Here is a 23,680-nt window from a genome sequence, read left to right on the forward strand (position 1 = left end):
TAATCCTGTAACCCCCTGAGATACCTAGAAATCCCAGGAGGCGGCAGGTACCACACCAGCAAATGACCCATTGTCAGTGCTTGTTCTGTACGTGTGAGATCTGGAGCCTTGTCATCAGGGGCCAGGTGCAGGAGACCAGGAAGATACTGTGACTGGAAAAGCGGTGTAGGACATGACATAAGGCGGCAGGGTTGTGAAAAACAAGATAGCATAGGATTTGGTTGGGGTATAAGTGTGTTGATTTAGAACAATAAAGCAATGCAGTGAAGCACATTTTATAAACCAAAGCAAACGGGTTCAAGGTCCACATTAACTACTACTGGTGCATGTACAGTTGCCTACTTTGTAATTGATCAAGGTAACCAGCAGGTGGCACTGTGTGTAAAGATTGAACATTTAGTTTCTAGTTTGGCTTAAAATTAGGTTTCAAATATATATTAAAAAGGTATTAAATGCAGATGCCTTATAGATCATTGTTGTATTTTTTCTGAAGTCCGAACCAGCTTACCATCAATAGTTTAAAAAAAAACTAACACAAGTACTCAAAACTATGATCAACATTTGTGTTATTGTTTGAGTCTGAGCACTTTAAAACAGAATATTTGGTTGCTGGCTGTGTCCTACTGTGCTCATTCAAGAGTTCTTCTTTACATGATACTAATGATGTGCAGGCACATTTCATAAAGTTGATTTCACTGGTAAAAGGTAGATGTAAAATTGAAGGTATAATCCTAAAACCTCTGTATTTAGGCTGCCCGCCAACTTTTCAAGTTATTGTAAACAAAAATTAAAAAGTCAATAAAAATAGTATTGTGACTAGAATTGCTGGGGTTGTCAGGGAACATCTGGGAACATGTCCTCGGTGAAAATATTTTAAGAATCATGTTGTTTTTTTTAAGCTGCTTGCCAATTTAAAAGCACACTGCAAAGCAACTAAACATAGTATTGTGTCCAAAATTGCTGGGGGTGTCCAGGGACTCAAATGAACATACCCGAAATGTAAATAGTTTAATTCTTTACTAAAAAGCATGCTTTTTTTTTTTTTTTAATGCATTTGTCTATAAAGGAAAAGGGGAGGGGGGGGGGGACAATATATATTATCAAAAAAAGTGGGCCCTCAGATCAACTATATGAAGAAATTAGTCCAGATTTGTCCATATACCTGGGTCCTAAGTGAATAAACACATCCAGTTTCAGAGATGAAAATCACTCATCTGAATTTGACGCAAAGACAACTAGAAAAATGAAATGTAAATCGGACGTTTTGGTAGGGACATGTGTCTTTGTGCATGTGTCCAAAAAAAAAAAAAAAAAATTTGATTTATGCTTTATTTACTGTAATCCTGCGTATGTAGTAAATTTACTTATCTTCAAGTCTATTGTCCTAATTACAGTGTTTCTGAAGTGACAGCAGTTTATAATGACATGGTTACAAACGGTCTTTAGATGACATCCTGTCCTGTACGTGCCATTTGCCTTCAGCTCCTCTGTCTCCGTGGCTGAAACAATGTTTGCAGCTTCAACAACATTTGTCATCGCCAGGCAGAAATGTTACCCTTAGGAGGTGTTAAGGCCGTACTTATCAAGTCATGTTTCACATGTGGCCCCTAGTTTAAATGTTAATATTTTTTCCTATTTCCTTTTACACCTTTGTCTTTATAAATCTATCCCCAGGGTATTACCCTTGCAAAGCCATAAGTGCAATAAGTGCATCATGTATATTAATTCATTGTTGTGTGCAACCCCTACTTGATTTTTTCCTTTTGCAATACAGATACTGTAAAAAAGCTGCAGGATCAGAAACATGACATGGAGCGTGAAATCAAAATATTGAACAGGAAGCTGAGGGTAAGGACACCATCAATTTTGTGTGAGGTTAATGTTTGAAGTGTCCATAGATAGTATTTTGGCTGATTACTCTTGATTTATGTGACATTGTAGCTGTCTGTCAAGCACCTCAGTCTGCAGTTTAATAAAATCTGAATTGATCTCAAATACCGCTACCTTGAATCATTTGGTGGAGTTCTTTCTAAAAGAACAGCTCATAAGTGATGATATTTTTCTAATTACAAGCAAATAGATATGTCCACCTGCAAGGTCCATCTCTTACTCATTTTTTTTCTATACTTGAACCTAAAAAGGGTCATACAGCTTAATGGCCAGATCAGTCCCATTTTATCTGTCCAATTACGTGTTGTTATTGTTCTTACTGCACCCGATACATCATGCTCTCTCTGTGAGCTTTGGCATACTTTTCAGCATAGCATTCCTATGGTTTTAAATGTGATGATCCATCAACATGATCATATCTGTTATAAAGACAATGAAAAAGAAAATATTTAAAAAATAGTTTTGCCCAGTTTTATCAACACCTGTAGCCCAATCCAGTAAACCAGGCACTGTTCTACATTGGCCTTTACATTGCAGCCCAATTTAGCTGTAGCTATTTTGGTTGGGTCTGGACTTTCATGTGACCAAATTTCTTGGTACTGACACTGTTGTCCTATCATGGTCAAGGACGGAAATGGGTTGTTTATAAAATTGTTGCTGCCTGCTTTACTAGGTGTTTCTATTAATGGTGTGTTTTACACTACGGTTCTAATGGTTCTCAATGTGATGGTTATCCCAGGAGGAATCTGCTGAATGGCGCCAGTTCCAAGCTGATTTGCAAACTGCTGTTGTAATTGCTAATGACATCAAGTCTGAGGCGCAGGAAGAAATTGGAGAACTTAAACGGCGGCTGCAAGAAGCACAGGAGAAGAATGAAAAGCTTAACAAGGAACTGGAGAATGCCACATCTCGCAAGTAAGAACGCTAGTATAGTAGCAGATCAATATCATTTGCTAGTATAGCAACAAGGAAACGTCCTTGTGTGTTTAACTTTTGACTTATTTAATTTTTTATGGCTCTCTAGGCAGGAGGAGGAGCGCGGTCGTGTCTATAATTACATGAATGCTGTGGAGAGGGATCTTGCTGCTTTGAGACAGGGAATGGGTCTTAGTCGCAGGTCTTCCACCTCTTCTGAGCCCACACCCACTGTCAAGACCCTCATCAAATCCTTTGATAATGCATCTTCTCCAGGTAATAATACAAAAGGTTTTATTTCAATTTAGTTCAGAGTTCTCTGAAATCACTACAGAAAATCATATTTCTTTGTTTTTTAGCCCCCACTCCTGCATCCGCTGTGGCAGTAGCAGCTGCAGCAGCAGCAACAACAACCACAATTCCCCGCACACCTCTGAGCCCCAGCCCTATGAAGACCCCACCTGCTGCTGCTGTGTCCCCCATGCAGGTATCTACAGGACAGTCATTTATTGAATATTTCTGTGTCCTGTGTACAATAAGTATGATTATGTATCGGTACATTTCTTAAAAAAAAATCCTGAAAAGGTTTTTTGCTTGGTTATTAAAAGTGTGCATTTAGGATCTTGCTATTTGCTAGGCTGTCTGCTAATAGACAATAGTCATATTTGAGAAATGTCTGACAAAGGAAGTGCACATTTAGTGCTTTAGAATAGAGAATGGATATTAAAGCCTTTCCTCCATACCAAACTTGTTGTATAGACGTTTCCTTTAGTATCATTCGGGCATTTTTCTCCATTTTGTCAGCAGTCTGGTGAGGAAGAAGGGGGAGGGAGGGGATTGTCACAATGGGATGCAAATCCATTCTTCCCAGACAGGCTTGGCTAACGTACATTGGAAAATGCTTATAAAGATATACAGCTATTTCGTAATCCAACCAAATTGGGCAAACATGTAAAGTAACAAGTGATCCACTCATGAATATGGTGTCCTCCATTTGAGGATTCACCCTCCCCTATTCTGATGACTACCACAACATGACACTTGGTGTCCCAGTGACATTGGTTACCAAGACAAACTGAAATAGTAAATCATCCTATGGGGAGCATACAGAGCTGACGAGTTGAAAGGAGCATAATGGAATTTATAATTTAGTGGTCTATTTACAAATGTGTGAATCCTGGGTCCCTAATGACTGTGTGTATGACTCCTTCATTTTTGTATGTGTTACTGGCATTCTCTGTAATGAAATATCACCCTAAATATTCTGTATACTTTATATATGCCTGTATTATGCTTTTCTATTACATCAGCTAATTAGATATGCCACAAAACCTAATGTTGATGTTTCATTCTCTTCTTTCTGTCCTTGCAGAGACATTCCATTAGTGGGCCTATATCTTCTACTAAATCATTGCCAGGCATGTCAGAGAAAAGACCAAGTTATGCTGAAATACCTGTACAAGGTATGTAGCATGGGAAGGATTGAGTGGCATGTTGCTGTTTGTGTCTTGGCACATAAGTCTGCACTAATTATATCCATAGCTGTAAATGAACAGCACACATTAATTTTGTGTTTTTATTGCAGAGCATCTGTTAAGAACTTCTGGCAGCAGAACAGCAGCAGCTTTACCTCGGGTCCCAGCTATAGACAGCTCAAAATCCATCTCTGGTAAAGCATAAACTTGTTGACTATCAATGTGAAACTTTTACAGAGTAACTAATGGTTTAGCATCCATTATTTCTATAAGGCAGTGAATCACAACAAGGAAAATTTACCTGTAGTGAATTTTAGATAAACATACAGTTCATGTTTTTTATGCAGATAAAATTGTATTTTGCTTTTACTACATATGTACAATAATTGTAGTGCTAAAAAGAACACTAGAAAGCAGGCTAACTCATATTGAAACTGATATGGCTAAGGAAGCAATTTTCAACTGCCATGTGTGGTAATGAGCTCACAGAGTTTACCTTTTCTAAAGCACACTTAACTGCTGTGCAGAAATTGGAACTTTGACACTGAAATATTGCAGTTTTCTTGCAATTGTTTTTCATGTGGTAAAATGCAAATGTTTTGCTCAATGAAATGCAAGTGTGAATGGGCCCTAACATTTAGGTCACTACAGTGAATCATTTACCAAAGCATGTACATTTCAGCTTGTGCTGTTAGGTTCTTTAGACAATTGACTTAAGTAAATCTGAGAAGAATACACTTCTATTATACTAATATAATATTATAATATTATACTAATTTACTAAATATTTCAAATAAATGTAAAGCTTTACCCAGGAACAATTTTATTATAATACTCATACATTTTCCTTAATAAAAAACAATTTTATAAATGAAGGAAGAAAATGTGAATACAGTCATTGCATAGATTTTTATAATGTTCAATAATAAGTATACTTTGGGAGAATGTCATTTCTGGTCTATCTATAGGATTAGGATTATTTTAACTAAATTGTGGATATCAGTGTCATATAAACAAATGTGGGAACATTGGGTAAAGTTTAGTATGTAATAGTTGGGGTAATGCCCGATTTTCTATAGGGAAATGAGTGTTTCCAGTAATGATTGTGTGTAGATGTTATTTTGTAGCTTCCAAATGTATTATTGAGTATGTGTTTTTTGTTACATTTACGCTTTTACTAAATCATTTGTTTGTCTTCCCCCTTTGTTTTGTGTGTGTTTTTTACTTCCTGTGCTTAGAATAGAAATATTATTTCTGAGGAAGTATCTAACCTGAACTTCCACAGGGATTTCCTGTGCTTGTCTGAGGTCTCATGAGGTAGAGACAGGCTAGAATTTGGGTAATAATTGCTATAATGTGAAAGTTTTTAGTTGGTATTCACCCAAGCCTAATTGTTAAAAATAAACAGGCAATTTAAAATTCTTTTGATACCGTATTGTTTATTCGGCATGTCTGTCAACTTTCTTCTTAACAAGTATGGTCATCAAATTAAGAGCCATATTTGTACATAGAGATATGTCGGAAATTGCATCATGTGCCCAACGTGTCCTCTTGGTGTCATTATCAGAGCCTAAAAGCTGTTTCCTTTTATATACTTTCTGTAAGGTTATTTCTGTTCTTTTTCTAGTGTCACGCCGTAGTAGCGAGGAACTGAAACGTGACATCACTGTTCCAGATGGAAGTTCTGCTTCTCCTTTGATGTCAATGACTTCACCTTCATCACAACTGTCTCTTACTTCTTCCTCTCCTACCGCATCTGTCACACCCACTGCACGGAACCGAATCAGGTAAAAGTGTGACAGAGCAGCAAACAAGCTCATTCATTTCAAGCTGAATTCCAAGCAGATATAAAAGACCAATATTTCATCTGGCTAAGCATTCAATAAAAATTGTATTTCAAAACTGTATTTCAGTTGTATTAATACAATTCAATAAAATATGTTGTTTTGTAACATTTATGTAAATAGATAGTTTGTATATTAGAAGTCTAAGATGTTACTTTCTAAGCACTCAATGTAGTCCTCAGATACAGGTGGAGTTGCAAACCAACAAGTGAAAGCAAGGAGACGGAACACTATGCCAATCCAGAGCAAGCACAAACCAATTCTGTTTCCTGTCAAACATAGACCAGTCATTTCCTGCTTTCTGTAAATGAAAGTGATTTCATTTTATCTTATACCAGAGAAACACACGTATTGCTTGAGTTCTTGCCCACGGGACTTTTACCCATGCTATATAATTCAGTCACTTGCCTATGTACACAACAAACCTATCACTCACATTCTCGATTTCACACACTTGTTCCTGTTGATGGCTATCACTGGTCAAACAAAATGAAATTGGGCTACCCTCTACGCTGACTCTATTGTGTGGCTTCAAATTGTATAAATTGCTGTGTCTGCAACCTCCTTGGTTCCCCACTCGTTACTTTCTATACTCCCTTGTGTAACTGTGCAGTTATATATCTTACAGCATGCTGGAAATGTCTTGCTTTAAAAGTGGCTATTTATTAGGACAAATTTTGATCCACAATTTTTGTAGAGAGAAAGTTGCAGTGGGTTTAAATGCAAAACATTATTTTAATATTTTATGCTGGTAAAAGATGTGTACATACCAATTTAAATGAAACCTATTGCCTTTAATTTGTCCCACTAACTTTCCGTATTTGAACATTTAGCTATGTGGAAGTATAGGAAAAACAATCACACTGGCAGCCTGCCTTTATAAAAGTGTTGAATGTTCTTTCTTGTAAACTCCGCAGCTGCTTTAGCAGATTGGTCTAACATCTGGAGGGATATTTTGTGTAAAAAGACATGAGTTTTTGGATGAAACTTAGTATGGCGGTTTGTTGCATTATTGGCAACATATATTTGCATCTTCAGAAATTAATTAAGAGCATCCAGCTCTCCTACTGATGTCCTGAATGGTCTATGAAGCTCCAATTTAATTAGCAACGTTATTTTCTCATCTTGCTACTCTCTTATTTGGCAGTCTAAAAAATGTTTGATTCAGAAAGTCCGCCTGTTAATCTATGTAATCTGTGTAGAATGGCAAAATAAAGAAAATAACAAAATTGTGATTTATGAATGAATAATTCTCCACAAATTATGAATAGCTGCCATGTAATGAATGTCTAATCCCAAAATTTAGTCCTCGCTTACATTTCCTCTGACATTAGTCAATCTCCCATACGGGATACAGGAAGAAAAAAAAAATACAATGATTGTGACCCCCCCACAACTCTATCTAAATGTAAACAAAAATATTTGCATTACTTTATACTATAAACAAATAAAAATGGATTCTTTTTCCTTATTTATGACTACATAGACAGGACTTACATTGTCTTCACATTTTGGTTAATTAAAAATTTTGTGCAACTCCTTTCTATCATCCTGTGTGGTAAACAAATTCTTCATTGACTTCTGGGCAGCTCTTTTGTCTCTTAGACAAAGTGGATGGAGCTTCATTCAAAAAAATGTGTTTCTTGGAATAAAGCTATTACTTTATGTAGACATGGAAATGAGTCAGCATTATATTTCTTCCTGTCTATTTCCCTCTTTTAAAAGTTGTAGATGTAAATACCATCCAACCTAACCTAGCTTAGGTGTCAGTCTTATTGAAACAAACTGTAGAAAAGCCTGTGTCCTGTCCATGCTATAGTGTGGGATCCTTGCAGTGTGTGTGTGGAAGCAGTGGTCTCACTGCAGGAATGTAACACTATTCTTCCTGGATCAGCGGTAGAGCTCTCAAATAGGAATAAAGTATGAGCTTTGCTAATTGCCAATAGTCAAAATTTATATTGTGTTAGACATCTAGTAACTTACCTATGAAGCAAAATGTATTGGTTGATACCAACCCCTTATTGTTGTAGGAACGCCTTGCTGTGTTGTAGCAGCAATGTTCACTGATTGATCGTTGTGGTTGTAGCTCTACACTGTGAGAAAGTTGTTCCTTTACACAATCTTTTATGATCCATGCGTGTACAGAAAGATGACTATAATCATATTCTCTATTCATATTTGATTTATTTATATTATAGACTTTTTAAAAGACTTACTACAAATTTGCATATTTTAGGGAGGAAAGAAAGGACCCCTTGGCAGCCCTTGCACGAGAGTATGGTGGATCCAAGAGGAATGCTTTGCTGAAGTGGTGTCAGAAAAAGACTGAGGGCTACCCGGTAAGCATGAAATTGTGAAAAGAACGCATGTGTCTTGTCTGCTGCTTAGGCTATGTACACACCTGCAATTATTGTCATTGTAAATGAACGATTACCGACCAATTGTCGGATAATCATTAATAAAAAAAAGTGCACGACAGACCAACAACGGTGATGAACGAGGAATGTCGCTGGAAACAAACGACCGTCCTGTCGGATCCATTTGGGCAACGATCGTTCACTGTCTATTATGTGTAAGGTTGTGTAGTGATGGTGGATGGTTCTGCGGTACACGTCACTTCCTCCATTGTTCAAACGATCATATCTAGTGTTTGTACATTATTGGTGGAATTATATTTAAACAATTATTATTTAAAAGATTTTGGGAATCATTGTTGATCTGTTATTTGTTCGTTTTCTAACAACAATTATTGCACTTGTGTACCTAGCCTTATACCGCTTTTACATATAAACCCAGCTGGTACCTTTTAGGATTCTCATGTAAAGTAAAACTTGCATAACCTTCATAGATTGGACATTTATTGTAATTCAAGTAAATTAAACTAAAGAAAGTTTTGGTTTAAATTTTTACTTATCTGTTAGAGACAAAATCTCTGCTGTGCAACCTTACAGGACAGAAACATGGACGGTACATGCCAGTCTCAGCTAATTGCATTAGCAAGGACCCTTTAAAGGAAACATTAACTTTTCCACTGCTACTGTCATAAATAATTTGGAGCATAGCACTGTAAAAGGATGTAAACAAGCCCATGGGCATAATAAATTTTTACAGCACTCACCATCAAAACTGTCTCACAAAGTATTTTAGAAATAGTCTTGAGCCTTTCAGCTTCCACTGAAAAAAAATAAGTAACCTGCATCTGTTGTAGTAAAAGTTTTAGAAAGTAAGCTCATGGCCACAATAGCAACAATGGTGCACTGTCACCTTTACATGACATGTTTTAGATTTTTTTTTCCTTTTTAAAAAATAAAATGGTATTACTACTGCAAAGGGGTTGGTAAGACCCCTTGTGTGATTATTTGCTGGTCGCAGGTCTCCTATAGAGATATCATGGCTCTGTTGCACTCTTTAAAGGATCAGGGTTGGAGTGTCTCAGAATATCCCAGATCTGCATCTTACCTGATTGCACTGGTCATGATTTAACAGCTCTGAACATGGAAGCACTGAGGAATGGGCTTTCCTCAGATGTTCTCTGCTCTTCATATCAATGGGGTGTTTTTCTTTTGTTTTTAAGTTCTGACCTTTAATGTTCAAACATGAAAGTATTACCTTAGCTTAGACTTCAGAGGGTGAGTACTAATACTTGGCTGACTTCTAGCTTTTTTGTCTCCTCCTTTGATTTAGTGTCGCTTTGTTATTGCTGGACTTTATCTGAGCTTGGCTTTTCTGCCATGGCAGACCCCTGCCAACCGGTCTTCTACTGCCCAGAGAATATCTGTGTCCAGTAAAATAAGTCATTGTGTACAGGAATCCCGTGTTTCCTGATATTGTGGTAGCTCAGCCATTAAGTCAGGGCAAGTCAAGCCCCAGTAATAAACTGATTTGTCAAGGACTTAAAAGGGACAGCAGGATGGGTACTTTCAAAGCACTCAGCATTGCATTGCTGTGGTCAAAATAGGTTGCAATGACATAGGAGGATTCTTAAACTATCCTACAGTTTGCCTGCATTAAAAATGCTTCAGTCTATGTACAATCACATTGAGTGTAAATGAGCCACTAAGCTAATTACATACCTCTCAATAACTTTCAAAAGACTTTAGATCCCCTTTAAATGTAGATTTGACCCTGAACAGGTGTAGGCAGATTGTTAGGTTAGTAATTAGGTCCTGGGTTATTAAGCAGCACTCTCCCTCTCCCGGGAGCGGATGAAGGATAGTTACCGGGATACATGTAGCTCCATCTGTCCAGAATCAGGAAGGAATTAACAAATGCTCTTAGCATACACAGATGGTGGGTAGGTAACTACTGCTATTTATGCTTCTTGCAGCTTTTGCTCTAAAACAGTTATTTCAAGAATGACTTTTTTTTCTTCCATCTTTATGTGTGCTTTGAGATTGAATGAACCCTTTATTTCAAAATCAGATGCTGTTGACAGGACTTTAAAATGTAAAATATATGTTTTTCACGTCCTTATTCCTTTTATGACTAGCAATTTTTGGTGTTTGGCAGTGTATATATTAAACTGCTTAATATTGCAATTTTTCTGTATTTTGAGTGATTTTGTGATATGTTTTTTTTTTGCGGGGGGGGGTGGGGGGGGGGGCAGGGGGGTGTCATCAAGGTTGTAACGTATTGATGTGCTGTTTCCCTAGACTGATAAGACTAAAAGTGGAGCGAGTGAGCCTTTTTATCCTACTGCTGTGTCAGGTGATTCCTAGCCAATCAGAGTTCTCTGTATCCAGGAGCAGCAAAAATCTTCTATACTCGGGCTGTCAGGCAGGCCAGTTACAGAGTTAGGATCCAACACAAAGTACTGTAATGATGTACTTTCATCAGAAAACAATAACCCTAGAGGAACGGTTGTGCTCATCGAGGGGACAGCAGTCCCACAACGTTGATCATCACTTCACCATAGCAGATTAATGAACGACCACTATTCACTCCTATGAAGAAGACTGCAGTGGGGTGCTGCTTACTTGCCCCCCTCCCGTCTCTATTGAACAGAATAGCTCTGTGTGTATACTGTATCTTGCAAAGATTACATTAGTGTATTGAGCTGATCTGTTTAAATGTTTGCCAAATCGCTTGGCAGTCCTTGGTGTATTTAATCATTAAGTGGGCACTGTAGCTGTGTGAGGAGGCTTGGTGGCTGTTTTGATGAACAAGTTGAATTGTAGTAATGTGATGAACAGGAATTATGTTTGGAAAGCTTTGACAAAGGTTGCACAATTATTTGGTTACCTGTAGTCATGGGGGGCATTTGTTTATTTGCTTGAAGACACCACTTACCGATTGGGGGTTTGTTTGTCAGGCCTGTGTTTGGTGGGGGAGGATGCGTGTGATAGCTAGCAAGACAATAAAACTGCTAGATCCTTGGTGTAGAGGTCATATGACTTCCTGAGAAGGAATAAAGGTATTGTGTAAGGGAAGCATAGAGAGCAGAGCGGCGTCTTCCTGTTCACTTACATGGTGCACTAGACTGGAGATAAGGCATGAAGTGTCGTCTGTGTGAATACAGAATGTGTAAGTGAGGTGGTAGCATCTGATTTCCTGCCAGTTTTAGTTTTTCTATGAACCAGACATCCCAATAATCATGTGACTTCATTCTTTGCACTGCAGATCTATGAGAACAAGCTGGCGCCATTGAAAGGGTCCTGCATCCTATGGGTAGTGCAGCTGTAGACTGCAAGAGCACATTGTGTTAGCACCATACATGTCAGTAGGATATACATTTTCCATAATCATGTTTCATCCAACTCTGAACACTTTTATTTCCTATTAGCAAAGTTACCCTGGATTTGCTTGCCCTTCAAATGAACCCCTTTATTGTTCATGCACAAATCTTAGTACAATATCAATACTTTCCAAGTTCCCCATTTGCAAGCAAGCAAAATTGATCTAAAGCACTAACATGCCAGGTAATTTGAAGCAATTTCTACTCCAAACTTCCTAGCCAGTGTTATCAATTCATTTTCATCTTGCGATGGGAATACCTGGACATATGTTAGGGGTACCTAGGGCTGCTACCAATGTAAAGAATTGGTCATCTGCTTCACAGGTTGCAACATGCAAACTGGTGCAAATGATTGGTGGACAGTGTTCCCAATAATACATCATTTGATGAAGTTGACTAACCTTTGAAAACTTTATTTCTCTATTGACTAATGAGAATGTGCCACCTTTAGGAGGATTGTACACTGGTACAACCAAACAAAAGTGCTGTCAATTTCTCCATAATGTTTTTCATTATTAAAATGTCTGTTATTACAAGAGGGATACACACTTATAACTAGGTGATATAGGACCCTTCACATTTTACATGCCAGACTCCTTGTTCAGCAATGTTTGCACTGTAAATTGTCTTAATCTGGGTCATTTCTGGCACATTTTTAGACATTTTAAATGCAAACTATTATCCCACGTTCCTGTGATCCACCAATTTCCAGCCTTCTTCCTGTTTCACCATAACTGTTTTACTTACATTTGTAAAAACAAAAAAAGTCCATTTTAATGTACATGGTGAATGCTTTTTTATATAAGCCCTGTGGAAGCAATGTAGTGAAACCCTACATTACAACTATGGAAGATCCCACCATCACTGTGTAACAAATCTATAACCCTCTAATGGTTAGTTTTATGTAGGATGAGATGAAGGTTTTTTTCATTTTCTGTGTAATCTGTTTTGTTCTAATTTTATCTGTTTGTGGAGTTCTCTTTGCCCTTAATACATTTATACCCCTGCTCATGTAGTCTTGTGGTGTTCTCAAGGTTGCTTCCCAAAGTGCTACAAATTGTGATTCTCCATAAGTATGCTGGGTAAAGTATTTTCTTAGTTGTACAGGTTTGATTGTAACCGTGTCTGAAATGATGGTGCAATAAAGTCTGGGCCTCCTTTCTGGCTTCAGATGTCTGATTATTTTTGATGGCTTGTTACACAGACAACTAATTAGAACCTGTTAGTTGATCTGGTTGGGTCCACGTTTCAGTTGACTGCTTTTGAACATCCTGCTAATATCAGATTCCTTTGCCCTTCAATAGATGATGGAGAAAAGAAGATTTCTACTACTTATTGTATAGTTTTCGTTGTAGTACAGAAGGGACACAGGTAATTACAGAACTATAGGCACGGAATTCTGCAACAAGAGGTTTCTTGCGAACTTTGAGAATTTAGAAAGTCTATTTTCTGTTTTTTATCTGGTTAAAGCAAATGTCTGCAAATCTGAATAGATGAAGTCAGGTGATAAACTCATAAGGGAAAATTATGCTTTTACTACTAAAATAGATTTTGAGCTTTAAATGTTTTTGCAAGTGTCAGATTTTGGTGATGACCCTCAGTGGGTGTTGATCTTCAGGGGGTTATTAACTAATGTGTTTGAAATAGTAAACAGAAGTATTAATTAAAAGCTGACGAAAAGCGCATTCTTGCAGCAAAACCTGTAATAGTCCTTAAGAACAAAGACCTTTCTTTAGTTTGCATGATAGACTGGAGCAAGTCTGTTCATGCACCTTGCTTGGTCACCCTCTGTGACCTTTGTGAATGTGCTGGTCAGTACGTGTGAAATGCAAATTTTGTACATGAGCTGTTTTCATTAGCAAACCTTAAAGATTGACACTGGATGAGACCTTGCACCTGAATGCACAGCAATTCCATTTTACTTTTTCAATTACTTCCTCTCTAAACTAATGGGTGCTGGTGATCACAAGTTTATTTTAAAACTACCAGTATATTTAATATATAAATGTTTACCAATATATGTATATAGTGTTATTTATCTACATTCTTACTACTAGTACGTCTGCAATACATTTTACATTAAAGGCATGCTAACAGTTGCTAGTGTGCTATTTTTTTGTGCGCTTTTTGAAGCCTTCAGATGTTGGTGTCATGGCTGGTTATGTTTACAGCACCATGACTACTTCAGATCTTCATAATCGCTAAGATGGCACCATTCTCCAGAAGGTAGGAGTTCCACTTTAAAATATAAGGGTGAGTTTAATTTCTCAACAATTTTTTCCCCCTCAATAAACACATATTCACAAAGATTATATGTGATATAAGCTGTCATGTGCCATATACCCTTTGAAAACATGGGGGAATAATAGGCTATCACTCACAATTTGTATTGTATAGTTTAAATATAGTGTGACAATCTACTTGTAAAAAATGACAGGCTTTTTGTCTGCCACCAGGCCCAATATAGTTTCTCATACATGTGGTTTTTCTCATAGATTTTTCATGACATTTGTTTTTTCCTTGCAACTTCTGGCTTGTGGATCTTATTTGCCATAATTCCTGTCAGGACTGCTTTTTTTCTTGGAATTTTATACACTGTATCTTTAAGATACTTCTCTCTGCACTTTAGCTATATTGCTGGTACTCCTACTAGATTGTAAGCTCTTCGGGGTAGGGTCCTCTCCTCCTGTATTAGACTGTCATTTGCAACCCCTATTTAATGTACAGCGCTGCGTAATATGTGGGCGCTATATAAATCCTGTTTATTGTTATTATTAATATTATTATTATTATTATTATTATTAATATTATTAATAATAATAGACACCATGTACCTTTTGGACTATTGAACTCTTGGTAATGTTTTTACTTACAAATCACATCGAAGGACGCAGCAAACAAAACTTTACAGAACACAGCACACTGACAACTCTGCAGATGTGAATGAAACTTCTATATGGGATATGCCAGGTTCAGACCTGTGCATACAAACACATAATCATACTATAGTGTTCTCCCCAGAAAGGTTTAAAGCTGGTTTGGGAAAAAGCTGTAAGCGATTGGCGAATTTGGAGGCATTGTACCCAGCTAAAAAGAGCTGGGGCAAACACTGCATTAAAGCATAATCACAGAATAGTTTGGGTAAGTGAAGAGGTCAAATTGATGGACCTATGTTACTAGTCTCCAGAATACTCCGGAATAGAGCCTTGTTTGGATGAGCCTTGGCTATTTTTTTTTTAGTACAAAGCTATGGTGTCTATAGGAAACTTGCACTTCTGTATGAATGCTGTCATTGCTGACCTTGCATTGTGACAATACTAGTATCCTGCCTGATCATGTGGCTTTGGCACAGATGTCCTGTTATGACTTGATTCTGATCAGCAATAATGTTCTAAGTTAGTGACTCAGAGTATAGAAACCAAAGACAGCCAGGAAACGAACATTTCCTGAATAGCAGCCACCGTGTCTCAATACAGGTTTCTTTTAAGGCATATGTGAACTCTTAACAATGAACTTCTCCGGTGTGTTCTATGTGCACTTGAAAGTATAGAACATGGGAATGATAAATATATTCTTTGTAAACAGACATGGTTTTATCTATGATTTTGTTCAGAATGTATAAAAAATTATACTAGAACGTGTTTAGTCACCCAGGAGGAGCATTACTACTTAATAATGAATCATTGCAAAATAGCAAGACGCTTGACACCCACAACTGTATATTTCAACAGTTTTAAAGTAGGGATGAACACAAAAGTAAAAAAGAAAATGCTGTGTTATGGGGAGCCTATAGAAATGGTAATTGTCCCCAAGCACAATGCTGAAAACAAGGTATCTAGCATTGCTCTTAAAAATGTCTGTGAATGTACAATCCTGTGCATACAATCTCATAACTGTATATCTGCAGGGTAAGACCTAAGGCACTGCTGCCCTAACATCTAGTTTTAGGAGATTTGGTGATGTCACTACCATGCTGTTTACGGTTCTTATTTTTGGAGGGTAACTTTTTTTAGCATTTTTCCTTTACATCAAGGAAAAAAAGAATAGTGTGTCTGTAGTATGTAGATATTTTCGCCAGTTTTAACCCTTTAAGTACAGAAAATAAATACCTATTTGATTTGTCACTGGCTCTTTAATTGCTCACTATTTGTGCCTAATGTCGTATTTTTAATTCTTTCTAAAACACAACTATTAACAATATTCATTAAAGGCATTTTAAAATGTGATCCCCATGCACTGGAGGTTGTCCAGAAGCTCTGTCTTTTTTTAATGTCTTCTACCTCCTGCCTGTCTCCTCTGATAAGTGTTGGGCTGGGACCCCACAGTCAAGCAGGCCGGCTATGGCTACTGTATTCCATCAGTGTGTGCGCTCCTCAGCACGTACAGCTGTATGAGAGGCAGGAAGTAAATTCTTTATTATTATTGCTATTATTTTAGTTTCTTCCCAGAAATGAATTTGACCCAGTGACGGATGGGGAGAGAGAGGACAGGGCAGTGGGAGGGAACTTCCTGCTCCATTCAGAAGATTCCTTTGTATTAGCATAGACACACAGATAATAAAACTTGAGGAACGTGAACCACAGAGTTGTACATCGATCAATCTATCCTATCAGCAGGCATCATATTAGATTATTAATATTAGACAGGAGGAACAAATACCTGTCTTTTTTAAATCAATCATTTTAATACTTGTCTTGTCTTTTTATTGTTAACAAGAGATCTATAAAGATATTTTAATATATTGAATAATGATAATATTTTTGTTGTATTTAAAACCAATTCTGTATTCATTTTTTTCTATGGGAACAGCCATATTTTCCTACACAGACTTTGCTGCCTTCTTGTTAGTAGTACTCAGTCAGCAAACCTGGTAAATTCCCAGGAAAGAATGTTTGAAGGAATGTCTAATTCCCTGTTTTATAAATGGAGCTCTATGTGTCCTAGGGAGCTCACTCTAGATCAGCCATTCTCAACAAGGGTTTTGAGGCAGCTCCATACCGAATGAATTGGGGCAGCAGTAAGCGGTATTCATATCACTCACTACCACTAGCTGTCAAATGTGCAGGCGCTGCAATGCAAGTGTCCAACTCATTGGCAAGTTGTCTGATGTAGAGAGCTGTGTAGGATCGTTTCATCACAAGGCGGGTGTGAACCTGCCCTAAACGTAAAAGTGCCTCTATAATGACATAAACCTCAGCAATAGTCTACCTGGTTCATTTCTAGGAACCTTATTAGCAATGACAACAGCTAACAGGAATGAGAATGATTTATAGTGGCAAAGAAGTGCCCCCAGCATCTTGCTAAATTCTTTGCTAAATTACCACAATAGAATGCAGGCAATGTTATGGATGATTTATATACACTGAACAAAAGAAACCTTTTTACTGTATGTTTTTGTCTTTGTTAATGACTAATTGTCAGTTTTATCTTCTGAACTATACAAGAAGATCCCAGCTCGTTGAATTTGATTGTTTGCTACACTTCTATGGTTCATGTAATAACGCCTTTGAACTGAATAACTGTTTGACAGGCTTGTTTTTCCTTTCATATTTTAAAGTGTACCTGTGCCTATACTATGGAAATTAAATGATCTACATATCTCCTGTCGAGCTGCTTTTTAAGTAAAGTACTTAATATTCAAATAATATACCACAAAGCAGAGGGTGGGTTTCCATTAAAATTGTGCAATTCATTTCTTAAGACTTGGGTGTTCTGTTGTGTTAACATGCATTGCTTTGAATTAGGAGCCCACTCAGACCTCTCCCCATTGCTATGTTGCAAAGGATTTGGTTATCTGTGGTTTGGATCTGGAGTTGAATAGTGAAAAGGGGCAAAATGTCATGATTCATGTTATTGATATGAGCTTAAGAGTTTACCATTACATTTCTTTTTGTCTTTTACACATTACTTGAACATGTGTGTTCTTTGTATTTCTCTTGTTTTAGAATATTGACATCACAAATTTCAGTAGCAGTTGGAACGATGGTTTGGCCTTCTGTGCTTTGCTGCACACTTATCTTCCTGCCCACATTCCATACCAGGAGCTGAGCAATCAGGACAAGGTAATACAGATCTTTTGCTTGGTATTACATGTGCACTACTACAAAGCAATACATAAATGTCTTTCCTGTATGCTCAATAAATCATACATTTTTTTTTTATTCCACAGAGGAGAAATTTTACATTGGCATTTCAAGCAGCTGAAAGTGTAGGCATCAAGTCTACCCTGGTAAGCTTTGTAGCCAAGAAATAGACATTCACTGCATGATATGCATGTTTGTTATCATGCAAAATCATACATTTTTGCTATTTGTCAATTGCAGGATATTAATGAGATGGTACGAACAGAGCGACCGGATTGGCAGTGTCTCATGACATATGTTACAGCGATTTACAAATACTTTGAAACCTGAACGCCTGTCGGGCCTGGGGTGCTGTATCCATCTCCATGTGGAAAATTCAAATAAACTTCCTTGTGTGAGGATGCAGAGACTTTACCAGTGAATCGGACAGCCCTTTAATATGAGGAACTTTGTAGTGTTTTCACTGCCCAGCTTCTTCTACCAATACAACCAGTCTGTACTAGGACATACATTTTTGTACATAAGCTAAGGGTCATCCCCATCTTTACTAGTGCCCTTTGCATGGCACAGGTAATGTACAGATAATTTCAGCTTACTGTAACTCAGGCTGCATCTTGTGCCAAGGCAGTAGAAGGGACGTGGGCAAATTGGTTTCTTAGTCATATTTACCTAGTGCCTTAGCAATGTGTGCACCTTACAGCTGCTCCGACTCATCATACTCCAATACTCACCAAAAGCACATAGTGTGCCAACATCTTCGCTGCTGCCTTATGGGTCCTGATGGTCTTTATTTCTTTGTGCCTGTAACACTAAGTGTTTAATACATTTGAATGTTGCGCCTGCCTGCCGGCCTGTTCTTGGGTTCAGCCGGGTCATAGCAGAAACCGTCAGACGTCATATTGCTGCGTGTATCTGCAGAGTAACCACAGCTAGGGTTAATCCCAAACTTCGTATTTTACATTCCTTCAAGAGACTTTGTTGACAAACTTTTACAAGCTGTCTCCCAGGCCCGGGAAAGCAGTACTTTCCCAACTATCTCCATTTATATTTCAAGTGCATGGACTCTACGAAACCATGTTTGTGTCGTTCTGAGCAAACATTTCTGAGCAAAATAGACAATTTTAGCACCTCGGTAGAATTAGCCTGCACAAAGACATGTAGGCATGGTCTTTTCATTCTTGGTTGTGTTGGCTCAAGAGAAGTAATAGTAAAATGGTTAATTTTCTCTTTTACAATCTGCAGCAACCAATCCACATTTCTGTTTATGGCAGTTTTCTGAAATGGATTCCAAATTTGATTTCATACAGTTAGAGCAAAGTGCTGTTATAATTTGTAGCTCAGTAGGCAGACAAGTCAAGATGATGGCAATTCTGCATTTTTATAGGAAACATCTGTACTGAATTTGTTTTATTCTTTTTTAAAAAGTGCAGAAATCAGACAGTTTTTCAAATTGAGATGATAGTGTACATTAGTGTCAGGTCTGCAAAAAGGAACCAAAATGGGAGAACTGGCTCAGTATTAGTAATGGATTCTTTGGTCAAAAAGTTAAAAATCCATTTACAAATTTACCAGTCGTCTTGTCAACAGAACACACCGCATATGTATCACATTGCCTGCCTCTCCTCACTGTGGTTACATACTTGCAGTTATGAATGTTATTCTTTGACTCTTGGCACTGTGGGTTAAATTTTATTCCCAGACTTCTTATTGCCAGAGTTAGAGGTATGATTTTAGGTCAAGTACATAGGGCATTCATTGTTAAATACCATTTACAGTGGCTTACAACACTACAGACAGTTTATTTTATATTTGTACATTTTTTTCCTAGCTAATTTATTGTTTTGCTATATTTCTTAACGTCTCCGAACAACTGTAGGTAAACGGTTTGCCAAAAAAAAGATATGTTTTTTGTTTTTTTTTTTCATGACAGAAAATTGAGTTCATGTTTATGTGTATGAATAAATTGTTCTGCTGTCATTGAACATTAAAGTGTACCTGTCAACCATGCAAAGTGCAGATATCTATATCGACCTATATTGGTAAATGGTTAGTGGGCTAAACTGCTACAATAATGTCTTTAGCAAAGTGATAGATTACATCAGTGTGTCCATGATGGCCTAGTAATGCGGATAAAAAAATAATTTCTTTTCACAAGATTTGTGATTTTTGGGCAAATGTGTCTGAAAATTAAATCAGATCCTGCAGCAGTGCAGCACTGTACATATTGCTGGGTTTTATTTTTGGGCTGTGTGGTAGTAGCTCCGTTAACCTACAGCTAGGTTAATTGTTAGTTAAATCCTATTTCACTTCAATGAAGGTCCCAAAAATAACTGGTGATTAATTGACAATAACAATACTGCTTCCTTCTTCCTTTATTGATAAGCATTTTTAGAATCAATATTAATTGCAGGGCTTCCTAGCAAGGGAGGGTGACATTTGTGATTTAACATGTTGCTGACCAACCTCTCAAAGTGTCTGCCACCTCCCTGCATATAGGTCAGGTACACTTTAAATGTAAGAGCATATACTGCCTTGAAACTGGCAGACCTTTCTAGCGGCCAGACTGCATTGATAATTTTAAAGCTTTAACCACATCCTGTAAAGGGATCGCCAACCAAGTACAAAGCAGTTCTGGAACATACAAATAGTTATCTGCAGACCTGTCTGCTAGCAAGGTGTTAATGGCAGGCAGCCTTTTAATATTTTATTAATAATGTTATATAAATATATATATAATACATATGTTATACCTAAACAAGCATTGGCTTTGCGATGCAAAAGGGCATTTCTGAAATAAAAGTAAGCTTCAATTTATCTAGTTTTTGTGCTGGTTTCTTGATTAAAGTGAATTACTGATTAGTAAATTGTGACTAATAAAGGTGCAAACAAAGGTATAAGTATACACACAATCATTATGTACACTTTAAGTCCATATCTAAAACATACCCAATTGTACACTGTTGTCAGCACATGAAAAGGTATTGTATTTGTTTAAAGCTGGATTCCCAATAGCTAAACACCCAAAGAAATTCATATAAAGTAGTGGTTTTACCTGCAAAATGTATACAGCTCTGCTATTAAGCACAGCCTTGTTTAGAAAGTTAGCAGACATAATCCTTTTTCATGCAGTTAAAGTGGACCTGAGAGAGGATGGAAGCTGCCATTCCAAAGAATTCTAATTGCTTCGATGTGAAGCTAATCTTTTATTCTCACACCTGGAACAAGCATGCAGATACTTGACACCCAACTTGGGAATAACAGACAGACAAGAAGAGATTTTATTTAATGCTCATATACAAGGCACTTTTTTATTAACTGCCTTGTCTATACTTTTTTTTTTTTATTACAGTGTATATTTGCTCATTTTAACTTTTTTTCCCAACCCCCTTAGTGTCTAAAGGTTTGACCATATTGAGTAGCTGAATTTACTGAATAAACAAAAAAAATGTTGGCAGGGATTTCTTGTGTGCTAAAACACTTGGGTCTTCTGGTTGAGGGATCTACTTCAAAAAGCATGAATGTATTATCATTTGGGATAGTATTAAAATTATAAATCATTAGAAAAAAGGCTTTTAATATTTATTGGCCTTAAAAGTATTGATTCCACACCCTTGAGCTATCTGTACATTTTAATGAGAGAATAATCATTAGGTAATGGAATGAATGAAAAAAAAAAAACTGATTCTGCTTAGGCTACATACACACGTTAGATTTTTGTCATTGAAAAGGATCTTTCACTATCCTTTCCAATGACAAATGACTGAAGGATGCATGAACTAGTGCTGAACATACACATATAGGGGGGAGGGGGGGTGACGGTGCGGCATCCCGCTGCGCTCTTTCCCCTTCACTTTGTATTAGGGTTGTTTGTTGTTCATTGATCTGCCAGGATAGATTCATGAATGACATCAGATGAGTGCTGTGCACACGCTCATACTAGCCCTGAGACGATTATCGGACAAGGATCATCTGACGTGTGTACGTAGCCTTACTTGTGAAGTCGGTGGTGGAAGAAAGTATGGAGCTGTTCTCCTGTTTGTGTTACCCGCACTGATATGTTTAGAGATGACAATTTAACTAATTTTATACAGAAAAGAAGATACATCTGTTGAGTTTAAAGCAAAATTCCATCCTCTGAACTTTACACACACCTGTTCCTTCCAAAGCAATGCAACAAAATCTTTAGTAATGCACAATCCAATGTACTTCAGCAAGGTATATGTTTCTTTCTGTTCCCTAAAGCCCATCTAATCATCCCTGAGTTAATAATTTACAGTGCTGTTTCATTTGAATATTCATTGCCATTTAGATTTTGTGCATTTAGAATTGCATCTGTCCAATGTAAATTTTGTTTTAACCCATGTTTTATATAACTATTCTGTACCCCAGTTCTGTGAAACTCCTGCTAGATCATACCTAAGGTACACCTGTCGCTGTTATTGCTGGTCTAAAATGCTGTTAATATCTGTTAATTGACCTGGGAAAATATATGCAGATCAGGAGAGTTGAAGAAAGGTCAGAAACCTGCTTTCTTGTTCTGCAACATTAAGTGTATGCATGCCAGTCAGGCAGCTAGCATCTTCAGGAGCAGAGGATAACATTGGCAGCCTCCATGTTTCTTTCATGACAGGTTTGTTTCTTTTCAGGCTTTCGTCTTCTGTTTATAGTAGGCAGGTCCTTCTGCTACCAATTTACCTACAGTTTGGCTTTGATTAAATATAATTATAAAACAAATAAAAATGAAATCATCCATCACCTCTATGAAGAGCACACATTCTGCTTTTTGATAATAATATAAGTGAGTAATGACATAAAGTTGCCATGTTCCAATAGTAAGATTTAAAAAAAAGTCAACCTGTAAAAGAAGACTACTTACTTTTCTGCTGCCTTTACCATCATCACAAAGACTCTACAGACTTCTTTTACAGATATGGTGGCCATAAAGTTCACAACTCAAGTAAGAGTACCAACTATGTCTTATAGGGTTTTATATCTGGGATATATTTATTTCCCTAGTGGTTGAACTTGATGGACCTATGTCTTTGTTCAACCTAACCTACTATGTAACTATCCACAATGAAAATATATAGTAAAAAACAAGTTGTACAGCATATTATTAATAAACTATTTATAAAGTGCAAACATAATATTCAGCCAGTACAATAAATAGGGGTTGCAAATGACAGATACAATGACACAGGAGGAAAAGAGGACCCTGCCAGAAAAAAAACCTTACAATCTAACAATACAATAAGCTATAAGCGTTTACACTTAATCCTTATGTGTATCCTACATGTATATTTTAAAACACAATAAATATTGCACAAAAAATTATTAGTGCTGTATATTTCTCCTAAACCAAAGACTCACTCTTTGAATAATAGATGTTTCTGTGATACTTAAGTTGATCATGAGCCAAAATAGTATGTGTTTTCTTTTTAGATCTAAAACCTGCTTTGCTCGTATGCTTGTTTGAACAGCTATTTACATATTTTCATGTGTTTAGCTAATTACCTATATTATGCAATAACAGGGTGGGAAATATTTTCTGAATGCACTGATATCACAATGCTAATTGTACATGGCTTCAGAAAGTGTTGGGCGGATTATGGTTACGGATGTTTAATTTTTGTATTCTTTCATATCTGATGTAGCAAGATGGTGTTGCTGATACTAGACTGAAGTTTGTGATTGGCCCCCACCAAGCTTATCAGTAATCAGTGACTTACTGCCAAACTG

At 37.1% G+C, this 23,680-nt stretch overlaps 1 protein-coding gene across 3 annotated transcripts in view; it reads left to right on the forward strand.

Annotated features, from left to right (window-relative positions):
* Positions 1-20,755, forward strand: part of SPECC1L (sperm antigen with calponin homology and coiled-coil domains 1 like) — a 43,532-nt gene extending 22,777 nt beyond the window's left edge. For all 3 annotated transcript variants that reach the window (XM_072415557.1, XM_072415558.1, XM_072415559.1), the window contains 11 exons: positions 1,775-1,848; positions 2,630-2,805; positions 2,915-3,081; positions 3,165-3,292; positions 4,178-4,268; positions 4,391-4,474; positions 5,908-6,067; positions 8,361-8,463; positions 17,804-17,920; positions 18,028-18,087; positions 18,182-20,755. In XM_072415557.1, coding sequence (XP_072271658.1) covers positions 1,775-1,848; positions 2,630-2,805; positions 2,915-3,081; positions 3,165-3,292; positions 4,178-4,268; positions 4,391-4,474; positions 5,908-6,067; positions 8,361-8,463; positions 17,804-17,920; positions 18,028-18,087; positions 18,182-18,271 — 1,250 coding nt within the window. In that variant the 3' untranslated portion in view covers positions 18,272-20,755. The remainder of the gene's footprint in view (positions 1-1,774; positions 1,849-2,629; positions 2,806-2,914; positions 3,082-3,164; positions 3,293-4,177; positions 4,269-4,390; positions 4,475-5,907; positions 6,068-8,360; positions 8,464-17,803; positions 17,921-18,027; positions 18,088-18,181) is intronic.
* Positions 20,756-23,680: the final 2,925 nt, after the last annotated feature.

This window comes from Pyxicephalus adspersus, chromosome 6 (genome assembly GCF_032062135.1).
Source record: "Pyxicephalus adspersus chromosome 6, UCB_Pads_2.0, whole genome shotgun sequence".
Lineage (NCBI taxonomy): Eukaryota > Metazoa > Chordata > Amphibia > Anura > Pyxicephalidae > Pyxicephalus > Pyxicephalus adspersus.